This window comes from Anguilla anguilla, chromosome 2, assembly GCF_013347855.1.
Source record: "Anguilla anguilla isolate fAngAng1 chromosome 2, fAngAng1.pri, whole genome shotgun sequence".
Classification (NCBI taxonomy): Eukaryota; Metazoa; Chordata; class Actinopteri; order Anguilliformes; family Anguillidae; genus Anguilla; species Anguilla anguilla.
This window is the reverse complement of record NC_049202.1, coordinates 76141998-76154497: the sequence shown is the minus strand read 5'-3', so window position 1 is coordinate 76154497 and position 12500 is coordinate 76141998. Positions and strand designations below refer to the sequence as shown.

The window sequence follows — 12500 nt, the reverse complement described above, 5'->3', positions numbered from 1 at the left end:
CCAACCCCCCCTTTCTCTGTTATTGTAACGCACACAAACACCGGAAAAAACAGTACACCGCTCACACACAAGTGAGTTGAAGAGCGAGCCTGTTGCGTTAGTTCCGCCTACCCTCTCTGGTGGACCAACCACTGATGGGTGATGAAAAACGTGTCACTAACTGTGCGCCGCTTGTGATTTTTTTCCCGGGAATGTCGCCACAGACACCAAGTTTTTTAATCATGAATTATGATAATAATAATAGTATAAATTAATATAAAAATAGGCTCAATCACCATTGTGTTACCCAATGCAGCGATAGATAGTGACTTAAAAGACATTTATTTTAATGAAAATCTTCAAGATTATTACTTTAAGCATTTCTGTTTAGATTTTGATGTATGCTTGGAGTCATTGTCCTGCTGGACAATCTACCTATGACCAAGTCCTAGCTTCTTTGCAGACAACCAAATCCAAAATATCAATGACCCACCTCCATATTTTACAGTAGGTATGAAGTGCTTCTCCTGTATGCATTCCTCTTTTGCCACCAAACATGTTGATGGTGTGTATGGCCAAAACGTTCAATTTTGGTCTCATCTGACAATAGCACTCTCTTCCAGTCATAATTCCAATGAGGCTTGGCAAGCTCCAGATTCTTGGTTTTGTTTATTGTGCTCTGCAATGGCCATCTTTGTGCCACCCTTCCAAAAAGTTAGTTGGTATGGAGGTGCCATTGTATGTTTTTTTTTTAGACTTGTTGACCGCAAGAAACAAACCAACCTCTGCAATTCTTAAACAGTGATCCTTGGGTTATTAATGGCCTCCTTCACCATCTTCCTCACCATCCGTGGGGACACCATGCTCTTGCTTCCTTTTCCTGGCAAATTTGCAACCATTCCATATGTTTTACACCTTTTTATTATTGGCCTCACAGTGCTAAGTGGTATGTTTAACCGTTTATGTCTCTTTTTGTACCCATTACCCGACTTGTGATGGTAAATTACCATCGGTCTCTTCTGAATTGACAGTTATTTGGCTTTTTCCATGCTGATGGATGACAAAGGGATTTTGTTTGCTTGTTACCTCATTTTTATTCTCTAGTGAAACTGGAAGTGATGGAATGTCACAATATAGTTCCTTTAGACTGAGATGAACTAAATAAAGTAAAATTGTATTGCCAATTTAATTTTGTTTGATTTAACTTACAATAAATGTTAGTGGTGCCAATAATTATGGCACCTATGGTTTTCAGAAAAAAATAGATTACTTAATAAAAAAACGTTGAAGCATTTGAGTAAATGTATTGAAATAAAAGTATATAGTTTTCCCATATGTTTGAACATAACATATAGATTACTATCTGTGTCATTTATTATATGCAGCCTTTTTTCTTCATTTTTATTAAGGGTGCCAATAATTCTGGAGCCCACTGTATATATATATATATATATATATATATATGTGTGTGTGTGTGTATATATAACATAACATTACATAACATAATGACGAGAACAGGCCATTCAGCCCAACAATGCTCACCATTTTCCTGACTAAATTAGTGCTCTGATTACCTACAGACTAGATAGTATCTAACACTGTATCAAGCCTAGTCTTGAAAAAATATATATACATACATGTTTGTACACATAAATGTAATATATGTGTGTATGTGTGTGTGCGTATATATATATATATATATACACACACACACACACTGGTTTATGCTGGGAAAGATGGAGCAGACCCTGATGACGCTGTGTTTTAGCGGATGCCGTGATGGGGGGCAGCGCGGCAGTCTGAGTGATGTCAGACAGAAGAGCGTTTCTCAGTGATGCGGGAACTCCCCTCAATCACGCCTGAATGGAGCGACCCACCGTGTTTCAGGGGGAATTCCGACATGCCCATATATGGGCGCGGAAGCGGTTTCTACGCTGCGCACATAATGGCAGTTCTGAGAGCAGCGTTCCGCCTCTGCAAAGCGGGGGCTGTGCCGCATGGAGAATCCATCATATCCACACCGCAGTGCTCACGCTGCTCTCAGCCAATCAGCTGCTTCAGCCTGCCTGCATCTATCCACAGCACTGGGAATCTGAGTACAGAAGCTGTGCGTGGGTGTGTGTACGTGCGTGCGTGTGTGTGTTTGTGTGTGTGTGTGTGTATGTGTGTGTTTGTGTGTTAATGTTGCAGTGTTAAAGACACACAGTAACCCCCCGCTCTCTCGCTGGGTTGTGCAGTTTTGTGTGTTTGGAGTGTTTTGCGGTGACACCCCCCCCCCCCCCCCCCCCTTTATTGTGTCCTCGTTACGAAAGGTTAAGCAGTCAAGGATGAAATGGGGAAAAAACATGTCTGGGGTCTGAAAGCCCCTCTGGCTGTATATATTTTAATTAGCATGGACAATTAGGACAGAGGTATTGCTACCGCACTGGGCCTGTAAAAATTAGCAACAAGTCCCTGCTCCCTGTTCTCCTGTGGACGTGGTCTGTAACTGGCGGCAGACTTTGCTGATTTTATTGGCTGTATAGTTTGGCGATTAGGGAGGTGATTGGCTGGGTGCGCTAGCTGAGCTTGCTGAGGTGATTGTATGTGTGGTTTGTTTTTATCATTTTTGCAGTGAGCAAAGGGGGTCAGCTCTGATGTGTGCATATTAAGGGAGGGACAGAGAGCTCTCATAATTATCTAAATTATAAATGGGTCATAGTGCTTTCCAAATGGTAGCTTGTAGCTTCCCAGTTTTACTGTGTGATGGAGAATTGTTTTCTTTGCAATCACAAATATGTGTTTAATTGCCCAGGGTGCAAACTACTATTCTTCTTTAGAATTATTATTAATATTAGGGGGCTAAACACCAAAGGTGCGAGACACCCTATTGTGTTTCTTGGTTTTATTATTGTTCTTCGGTGTTTTAATTTCTGGCTAAACCGTTTGGCTGGTTTTTAGGAAACATGGTGCATTGATAGGAGGTTACTCCTAACGGCAATAAGGCCCCTAATGTCACACAGTTCTCCTCTGTACACAGAATATATTTACTGTCACACAGTTCTCCTCTGTACACAGAATATATTTAATGTTACACAGTTCTCCTCTGTACACAGAATATATTTAATGTCACACAGTTCTCCTCTGTACACAAAATATATTTGTCTTAAGGACCCATTTTCCTATCATTAAGGCTTCTCCACAATTTCGAATAAATGGAAAAACCTCCTGAAATCTCCTCCAATTTGGCCAATTTGTATGAAACTTTGTATGAAACTTGTATGTGAGAAACTTGGATTGTTGCTTGTACTGTCGGATGTCTTTAAACCCACTATAAAAAAGCTGCTATGATTAAAATTGTGTGTGCAGTAAGCCAATGAATTTGCAGGTGGGCATGGCTTTTTATAAAAAAATGAATAAATCCCAAACAGTTAGACGTAAACTGATGAAATTCAATTTCTCCCAGACATATGGCCTCAGCATAAACTTTCATATACCTTCCATACACCTGGATACTTCTGTGCTTCTAAATTACATGATTTATTTCTTACAAAATGGAAGCACAGGGCTGCCACTGCAAAAACTAGATGCCATTAAAATGCTGGAATGTTCTGATATTACGATGTGAAATGATCATGTTAAAATGATTCAGCCTCTTCAGCCTTTAGGATCAGCAGACAGGAAATGTGCAGTGTTCCGCTATAGCTGTGTTGTAGTTGTAGCTGTAGGTGTAATTGTAGCTGTGTTGTAGCTGTGTTGTAGTAGTTTCTGTAGCTTGCTGTAGTTGTAGCTGTGTTGTAGTTGTTTCTGTAGCTTGCTGTAGTTGTAGCTGTAGCTGTAGTTGTAGCTGTGTTGTAGTAGTTTCTGTAGCTTGCTGTAGTTGTAGCTGTGTTGTAGTTGTTTCTGTAGCTTGCTGTAGTTGTAGCTGTAGCTGTAGTTGTAGCTGTGTTGTAGTAGTTTCTGTCGCTTGCTGTAGTTGTAGCTGTAGCTGTAGTTGTAGCTGTGTTGTAGTAGTTTCTGTAGCTTGCTGTAGTTGTAGCTGTTGTTGTAGCTGTGCTGCAACTTTGCACCTGTTTCTGTTTTACTCCTGCAGACAAGCAAAGTAATGTTTGTGTTTGTGTGTGTGTGTGTGTGCGCGTGTGTGTACTTGCATGCTTAAGTGAGCATGTGAGCATGTAAGTGCTTGTAAGTGTGTGTGAGTGTGTGTGTATGTGTGTGTGTGTGTGTGTGTGTGTTTGCGTGTGTGCAGTTTGGGTTGTGAGTTTATCCGTTAACCCTACCTATGACCCTGTTATCACACGAATACATAAGATTGGCTGTAGCTATAGCTTTCAGAATGACCCTTCTATAACACTTGTGGTTTTGTGTTGGTAATTGAGTCTTTAACCGCAACAAGATAAGTATTATCAGTTAGTCTCTCATCTCATCTCTCTCAGTTCCCTTCATATGGTTCTGTCTGGGTAAAGATGGAGCAGGTCTCTCTGTCCCCATTTCCAGAGCCCTGTAGACGGCAGGGGAGGGAAGGAAGGTGACCCTCCCTGCCAGCCAATCAGAGCAGGCCTGTTCTCTGGGAGGCCAGACTAGACGGGTCTCTGCGGGACGCTCAGTCTCAGGGGGGGGCTCCTGCTGCGAGGGGGGGGGGGGGGACTCAGATAAAGACCTGCTCTAATTAGGCCGCATGCACACCAGCAGCCAGCCTGGCTTTACTGCACCGTGGAGAAGGTGAGGGATGAAGAATCCAGGCCCTGTGCTGGGGGGGGGGGGGCTGGGAATGAGTCTCTGTGCTGGGGGGGGTGGGGGGGGGGGGGGGGGGCTGAGGATGAGTCTCTGTGCAGTCTGTGGCAAGCGCTAATGCTACTAGGCACTTTGCAGCTAATATTAATGGAAGTATCATGCTCTGCAGCTAATGCTAATAGGACTCTGACAAACTGTGGCTAATGCTAACAAATTTCTGATTCTTGGTGGCTTTCTTCTGTTTCAGTCAATCATGGAGCAGTTCAACCCCTGCCTGCGCAACTTTGTCTCCATGGGCAAGACGTATGAAAAGGCCTTATCCAGTAAGTACAGCCTCTGCTGAGGTGGGAGGGCCGGGAGAGGCGGGGCTAGGAGGGATAGGGCAGATCTCTAAGGGGAGGGGTGGGGTGGGGCTTTAAAGGGAGGGGTTGGGCTAGGAGGGGTGGGGTGGGCTTTAAAGGGAGGGGTTGGGCTAGGAGGGGTGGGGTGGGGCTTTAAAGGGAGGGGTTGGGCTAGGAGGGGTGGGGTGGGGCTTTAAAGGGAGTGGTTGGGCTAGGAGGGGTGGGGTGGGGCTTTAAAGGGAGTGGTTGGGCTAGGAGGGGTGGGGTGGGGCTTTAAAGGGAGGGGTTGGGCTAGGAGGGGTGGGGTGGGACTTTAAAGGGAGGGGTTGGGCTAGGAGGGGTGGGGTGGGGCTTTAAAGGGAGTGGTTGGGCTAGGAGGGGTGGGGTGGGGCTTTAAAGGGAGGGGTTGGGCTAGGAGGGGTGGGGTGGGGCTTTAAATGGAGTGGTTGGGCTAGGAGGGGAGGGGTTGGGCTTTAAATGGAGGGGTGGGGCTTTAAGGGGAGGGGTGGGGCTAGGAGGGGAGGGGCTGGGCTTTAAAGGGAGGGGTGGGGCTTTAAGGGGAGGGGTGGGGCTAGGAGGGATAGGGCAGGGCTTTAAGGGGAGGGGTGGGGCTAGGAGGGATAGGGCAGGGCTTTAAGGGGAGGGGTGGGGCTAGGAGGGATAGGGCAGGGCTTTAAGGGGAGGGGTTGGGCTAGGAGGGGTGGGGCTAGGAGGGGAGGGGTGGGGCTAGGAGGGATAGGGCAGGGCTCTAAGGGGAGGGGTGGGGCTTTAAGGGGAGGGGTGGGGCTAGGAGGGGAGGGGTGGGGCTTTAAGGGGAAGGGTTGGGCTAGGAGGGGTGGGGCTAGGAGGGGAGGGGTGGGGCTAGGAGGGATAGGGCAGGGCTCTAAGGGGTGGGGTGGGGCTCTAAGGGGAGGGGTTGGGCTAGGAGGGGAGGGGTGGGGTTCTAAGAGGAGGGGTTGGGCTAGGAGGGGAGGGGTGGGGTTCTAAGGGTAGGGGTTGGGTTCTAAGGGGGGGTGGGGTTCTATGGGGAGGGGTTGGGCTAGGAGCAGAGGGGCGGGGCTACACGGTGTGGGGCTCTAAGGTGTGGGGTTAGGGTCAGGAGAGGAGAGGCGAGGCTAGGAGGGGAGGGGCAGAGGGAGATTTTTGGGTTAAGTGGGTTTGTCTGTTCTGCCAGCACCTCCAATCCCCCGGTTTTCTTATATATGTGTACTGCCCTATACGTGCCCATATATGAGTGTCATTCTTCATATATATGTGTCCATATATATTTTACCCCATATATATATGTATATATATATATATATATATATATATATATATATATATGTATATATCATTTGCTGTGAGCACATTTTAAAGCTGGGGTCTGGGTCAGTGGTTGAGTGCTGTGATCCATCTAAAATGGTGAAGAGAGGTGATTGGCTTTGTTGGCAAGCTTATTAGGGGAAATAGGATGACTGTTACTACTGATTACTGTATTCACACACACACACACACACACACACTCACACACACACACACTGCCCTGCTTTTAGGAGCTGTGGTAACTCCAGGAGCTCAGACTTGGGGTTATTACAGAAGGAGTATGGATGCTATGCGGTGGAGCTGAGAGGAGTATGGATGCTGTGCAGTGGAGCTGAGAGGAGTATGGATACTGTGCAGTGGAGCTGAGAGGAGTATGGATACTGTGCAGTGGAGCTGAGAGGAGTATGGATACTGTGCAGTGAAGCAGAGAGGAGTATAGATGCTATGCAGAGTGTAGCTGAGAGGAGTATGGATGCTGTGCAGTGAAGCAAGAGGAGTATGAATGCTGTGCAGAGTGTAGCTGAGAGGAGTATGGATGCTGTGCAGTGGAGCAGAGAGGAGTATGGATGCTGTGCAGTGAAGCAAGAGGAGTATGAATGCTGTGCAGAGTGTAGCTGAGAGGAGTATGGATGCTGTGCAGTGGAGCTGAGAGGAGTATGGATGCTGTGCAGTGGAGCTGAGAGGAGTATGGATACTGTGCACTGGAACTGAGAGGAGTATGGATGCTGTGCAGTGGAACTGAGAGGAGTATGGATACTTTGCAGTGGAGCAGAGAGGAGTATGGATGCTGCGCAGTGGAGCTGAGAGGAGTATGGATACTGTGCAGTGGAGCTGAGAGGAGTATGGATGCTGCGCAGTGGAGCTGAGAGGAGTATGGATACTGTGTAGTGGAGCTGAGAGGAGTATGGATGCTGTGTAGTGAAGCAAGAGGAGTATGAATGCTGTGCAGAGTGTAGCTGAGAGGAGTATGGATGCTGTGCAGTGGAGCTGAGAGGAGTATGGATGCTGTGCAGTGGAGCTGAGAGGAGTATGGATGCTGCGCAGTGGAGCTGAGAGGAGTATGGATGCTGTGCAGTGGAGCTGAGAGGAGTATGGATACTGTGCAGTGGAACTGAGAGGAGTATGGATGCTGTGCAGTGGAACTGAGAGGAGTATGGATACTGTGCAGTGGAGCAGAGAGGAGTATGGATGCTGCGCAGTGGAGCTGAGAGGAGTATGGATTCTGTGCAGTGGAACTGAGAGGAGTATGGATGCTGTGTAGTGGAACTGAGAGGAGTATGGATGCTGTGCAGTGGAGCTGAGAGGAGTATGGATACTGTGCAGTGGAGCTGAGAGGAGTATGGATACTGTGCAGTGGAGCAGAGAGGAGTATGGATTCTGTGCAGTGGAGCTGAGAGGAGTATGGATGCTGTGTAGTGGAACTGAGAGGAGTATGAATGCTGTGCAGAGTCTAGCTGAGAGGAGTATGGATGCTGTGCAGTGGAGCTGAGAGGAGTATGGATACTGTGCAGTGGAGCTGAGAGGAGTATGGATGCTGTGCAGTGGAGCTGAGAGGAGTATGGATGCTGTGCAGAGTGTAGCTGAGAGGAGTATGGATACTGTGCAGTGGAGCTGAGAGGAGTATGGATTCTGTGCAGTGGAACTGAGAGGAGTATGGATGCTGTGCAGTGGAGCTGAGAGGAGTATGGATACTGTGCAGTGGAGCTGAGAGGAGTATGGATGCTGTGCAATGGAGCTGAGAGGAGTATGGATGCTGTGCAGAGTGGATGTAGTTGTGTAGTGGTGGAATGGGTGGATGTCATAGTGGAGAGGATTGGTGTAGTTGTGGAGTGGATGGGGCAGTATTGTAGTTTGTGGGTGTTGTGGTGGAGTGCATGGTTTAGTAGTGGAGATAGCAGGTGTAATGGTGGCATGGGTGGTGCTGTAGTGGAGATTGTGGGTGTTTTGGTGCAGTGGATGGATGTAGCAATGGAGATGGCATGTGTTGTGGTTGAGTAGGTGGATATAGAGGACTTGGAGGGTGTAGTTGGTGGGTGTAGTCATGGGGGTGGTGTGTGTATTGGTTGAGTCGGTGGATGTAGAGGAGTTGGAGGGTGTAGTTGGTGGGTGTAGGAATGGTGATAGTGTGTGTAGTGGTTGAGTGGGTGCATGTAGTAATGGTGATTGTGTTTGTAGTGGTTGAGTGGGTGGATGTAGAGGAAATGGAGGGTGTAGTTGGTGGGTGTAGTAATGGTGATAGTGTATGTAGCGGTTGAGTGGGTGCATATAGTAATGGTGATTGTGTTTGTAGCGGTTGAGTGGGTGCATATAGTAATGGTGATTGTGTTTGTAGTGGTTGAGTGGGTCCATGTAGTAATGGTGATAGTGTGTGTAGTGGTTGAGTGGGTGCATATAGTAATGGTGATTGTGTTTGTAGTGGTTGAGTGGGTCCATGTAGTAATGGTGATTGTGTTTGTAGTGGTTGAGTGGGTCCATGTAGTAATGGTGATTGTGTTTGTAGTGGTTGAGTAGGTGGATGTAGAGGAAATGGAGGGTGTAGTTGGTGGGTGTAGTAATGGTGATTGTGTTTGTAGTGGTTGAGTGGGTCCATGTAGTAATGGTGATAGTGTGTGTAGTGGTTGAGTGGGTGGATGTAGAGGAGTTGGAAGATATTTTGGTAAAGAGGGTGAATGGACATGTTGTCACACCCCTGGGAGATAGCAGGGGAAATTCAGATATGGGAGGAGGCTATTGTGGGAGGGCTAAGCCAAGCTGCTACCATTGGTCTGTTTTGATGTAATAAAGCCTGCAATGGATGATTTAGACCCAGGATTTTAACCTCTGGTCTAATCCCACCACTGGGGGTGTGGTTTTGCCTGGGGGTGTGGCTGTGGCTGTGAGGGTGTGGCTGTGCCTAGGGGTGTGGCTGAGCCTGGGGGTGTGGCTTTGCCTGCGGACGTGGTTGTGCCATGGGAGCATAGCTTTGCCTGGGGGTGTGGCTCTGCCTGGGGGTGTTGCTATGGCTGGGGGTGTGGCTGTGCCTAGGGGTGTGGCCGAGCTTGGGGGTGTGGCTATGCCATGGGGTGTGGCCGAGCCTGGGGGTGTGGCTGGGGGTGTGGCCAAGCCTAGGGGTGTTGCTGTGGCTGGGGGTGTGGCCGAGCCTGGGGGTGTTGCTGTGGCTGGGGGTGTGGCCGAGCTTGGGGGTGTGGCTGGGGGTGGGGGTGTGGCTTTAGCTGGGGGTGTGGCCGAGCCTGGGGGTGTGGCTGTGGTGTGGCTCTGCCTGGGGGTGTGGCCGAGCTTGGGGGTGTGGCTGTGGCTGGGGGTGTGGCTGAGCCTAGGGGTGTTGCTGTGGCTGGGGGTGTGGCCGAGCCTGGGGGTGTGGCTGTGGTGTGGCTCTGCCTGGGGGTGTGGCTGTGGCTGGGGGTGCAGCCAAGCCTGGGGTGTGGATTAAGCTGTGGGTGTGGCTGAGCCTAGGGGTGTTGCTGTGGCTGGGGGTGTGCCCAAGCCTGGTGGCACAGGATTGCAGTGCATACAGCTGAAACCCAGTGGGTCTGGGAGCAGGGCGGAGCCCTCTCTGCCTAGCATGCAGAAGGGGTGTGGTCTGGGGGGCAGTTGCCTTAGAAACGCCAGCTGACCTTACGCCACTGCTTCCGTATTCCTAGGTGTTACCTTTGCTGCAAAGGGCTACTTCGACGCTCTGGTGCGGATGGGGGAACTGGCCAGCGAGAGTCATGGCTCAAAGGACCTGGGTGAGTCTCAGATGTAGTTGTAGCACCCCCTGGGGGAAGGGAGGGATTGCAGTAATAAGGACCTGGGTGAGTCTCAGATGTAGCTGTAGCACCCCCTGGGGGAAGGGAGGGATCGCAGTAATAAGGACCTGGGTGAGTCTCAGATGTAGCTGTAGCACCCCCTGGGGGAAGGGAGGGATCGCAGTAATAAGGACCTGGGTGAGTCTCAGATGTAGCTGTAGCACCCCCTGGGGGAAGGGAGGGATCGCAGTAATAAGGACCTGGGTGAGTCTCAGATGTAGCTGTAGCACCCCCTGAGGGGAGGGAGGAATCACTATAATAAGGACCTGGGTGAGTCTCAGATGTAGCTGTAGCACCCCCTGAGGGGAGGGAGGAATCACTATAATAAGGACCTGGGTGAGTCTCAGATATAGCTCTAGTGCCCCCTGGGGAAAGGGAGGACTCACAGCTCTAAGGACCTGGGTGAGTCTCAGATGTAGCTGTAGTGCCCCCTGGTGGAAAGGAGGAATCACAGTAATAAGCACCTGGGTGAGTCTCAGATGTAGCTGTCACAACCCCCCTCCTGACCCCATGTACGTAAACAAAGACACAGACAGACAGACAGGTAGGCAGGCAGATAGACCGACAGGCAGGCAGACAGACAGAGAGACAGACGGACTGATGGACAGACAGGTTGGCAGGTAGACAGACAGACTGACAGATGGACAGACAGACAGACAGGTTGGGAGGTAGACAGACAGACAGACAGACAAGCAGCGGTCTCGTGCCTTCTCCACTGCAGGTTTCTCTGTTGTTTTCTGTTGTCTCTCTTATCTCTTGCTCTCTTTCTCTCTCTTGCTCTATATCTCTTTCTCTCTCCCCCTCTCTCTCTTGCTCTATATCTCTTTCTCTCCCTCCCCCTCTCTGGCTCTTTCTCTCCTCTCTCCCTCCCTCTCTCTTGCTCTATATCTCTTTCTCTCCCTCCCCCTCTCTCTCTTGCTGTTTCCCTCATGTCTTTCTCCTCACCTTTAAAATTCTAATTCATCTTTCTCACCACCTCCTTCTCCCTCTCTCTCCTGCTCCCTCTTTTTCTCCTTTCCCTCCTCTTCCCCTATCTCCCCTTCTCGCTCTCTCTCTCTTCCTCCAGTCAGTTGCAGGTTTGTGATTTCTTGTCAGATCTGGAGAGTCGTTCACTGCAAACACCAAGGCGTGTGTGTGTGTGTGTGTTCTGAATGACATGGTGAATGGGCGTGGCTGTAGTAGTGGTGAGGCTATCACAGTGGGTGGGGCTATGTGAGTAGGCGGGGCTGTGGAACTGGGCGTGGCTGTAGGAGTGGTTGGGGCTGTCACAGTGGGTGGGGCTATGTGAGTAGGTGGGGCTGTGGAACTGGGCATGGCTGTAGGAGTGGGTGAGGCTGTCTCAGTGGGTGGGGCTGTATGAGTAGGTGTGGCTGTGGAACTGGGCGTGGCTGTAGGAGTGGGTGGGGCTGTCACAGTGGGTGGGGCTGTGTGAGTAGGCGGGGCTGTGGAACTGGGCGTGGCTGTATTAGTGGGTGAGGCTATCACAGTGGGTGGGGCTGTGTGAGTAGGCGTGGCTGTGGAACTGGGTGTGGCTGTATTAGTGGGTGAGGCTGTCTCAGTGGGTGGGGCTGTGTGAGTAGGTGTGGCTGTGGAACTGGGCGTGGCTGTATTAGTGGGTGGGGCTGTAGTAGTGGGTGAAGCTGTCACAGTGGGTGGGGCTATGTGAGTAGGCGGGGCTGTGGAACTGGGCGTGGCTGTATGACCCTTTACAGTGTGCATGAAGGGTGATATAACTCATATCATCTGTACAGGTGAAGGAAAGGAAGAAGGTGAATGGGTTTTGCACAGATACCTCAGAAACCAGGTGGAGTTTTGAAGTTGTGATGCTTCTTAGAGCATCTGAGATCAATGTACACAACTTGGACCTTGGATTTTCTGTGAAATGCCTTAGTATCAATGCATTTATGGATGTTGTGTGTTATTACAGACATTTATTGTTTGCGCTTGTGTCATATTTTGGAAATGTTTGAATGAAAAGGGTAATTTTAAAACACAACTTAACAGTATATTTGGATTTCAGTTGATGTTGCAGATATGTTTTGGTGTTTAGGAAACTCTGTAGATTTACTTGGTTTTCAGTCAATACTGTTGATTTGAATTGTGTAATAGTATTAGTGAAACTATGGGTCCACTAAATAAAGCAGACCTGTGGTTAAAACTTTTTTATTTAGCAAACTGATATTTACTGCTTTCATTTGTTTTTGGGTTTAAATAATCCTTTCTCTCACCTATACAGCTTTATAGCCACAAATAACGTCTGCCAGAGCATTTGAGAGAAACAGGTTTCACTGCAAGGATTTTCCCTGAGAGGGTTTTACCTGAGAAGGTTTTCTCTGAGACAATTTTACCAGAGAGGGTTTTCTCTGAGAGGGTT

General features: G+C 49.0%; 1 protein-coding gene across 11 annotated transcripts in view; it reads left to right on the top strand.

The window, feature by feature from the left end:
• Positions 1–12500, top strand: part of baiap2b (BAR/IMD domain containing adaptor protein 2b) — a 66561-nt gene that overhangs the window by 8558 nt on the left and 45503 nt on the right. For 6 of the 11 annotated variants that reach the window (XM_035406900.1, XM_035406898.1, XM_035406894.1 and 3 more), the window contains exon 2: positions 4940–5015. In XM_035406900.1, coding sequence (XP_035262791.1) covers positions 4946–5015 — 70 coding nt within the window. In that variant the 5' untranslated portion in view covers positions 4940–4945. Of the gene's footprint in view, positions 1–4939; positions 5016–9979; positions 10067–12500 lie in introns of all 11 variants that reach the window. The other 5 variants (XM_035406891.1, XM_035406896.1, XM_035406890.1 and 2 more) reach the window with 1 other exon arrangement.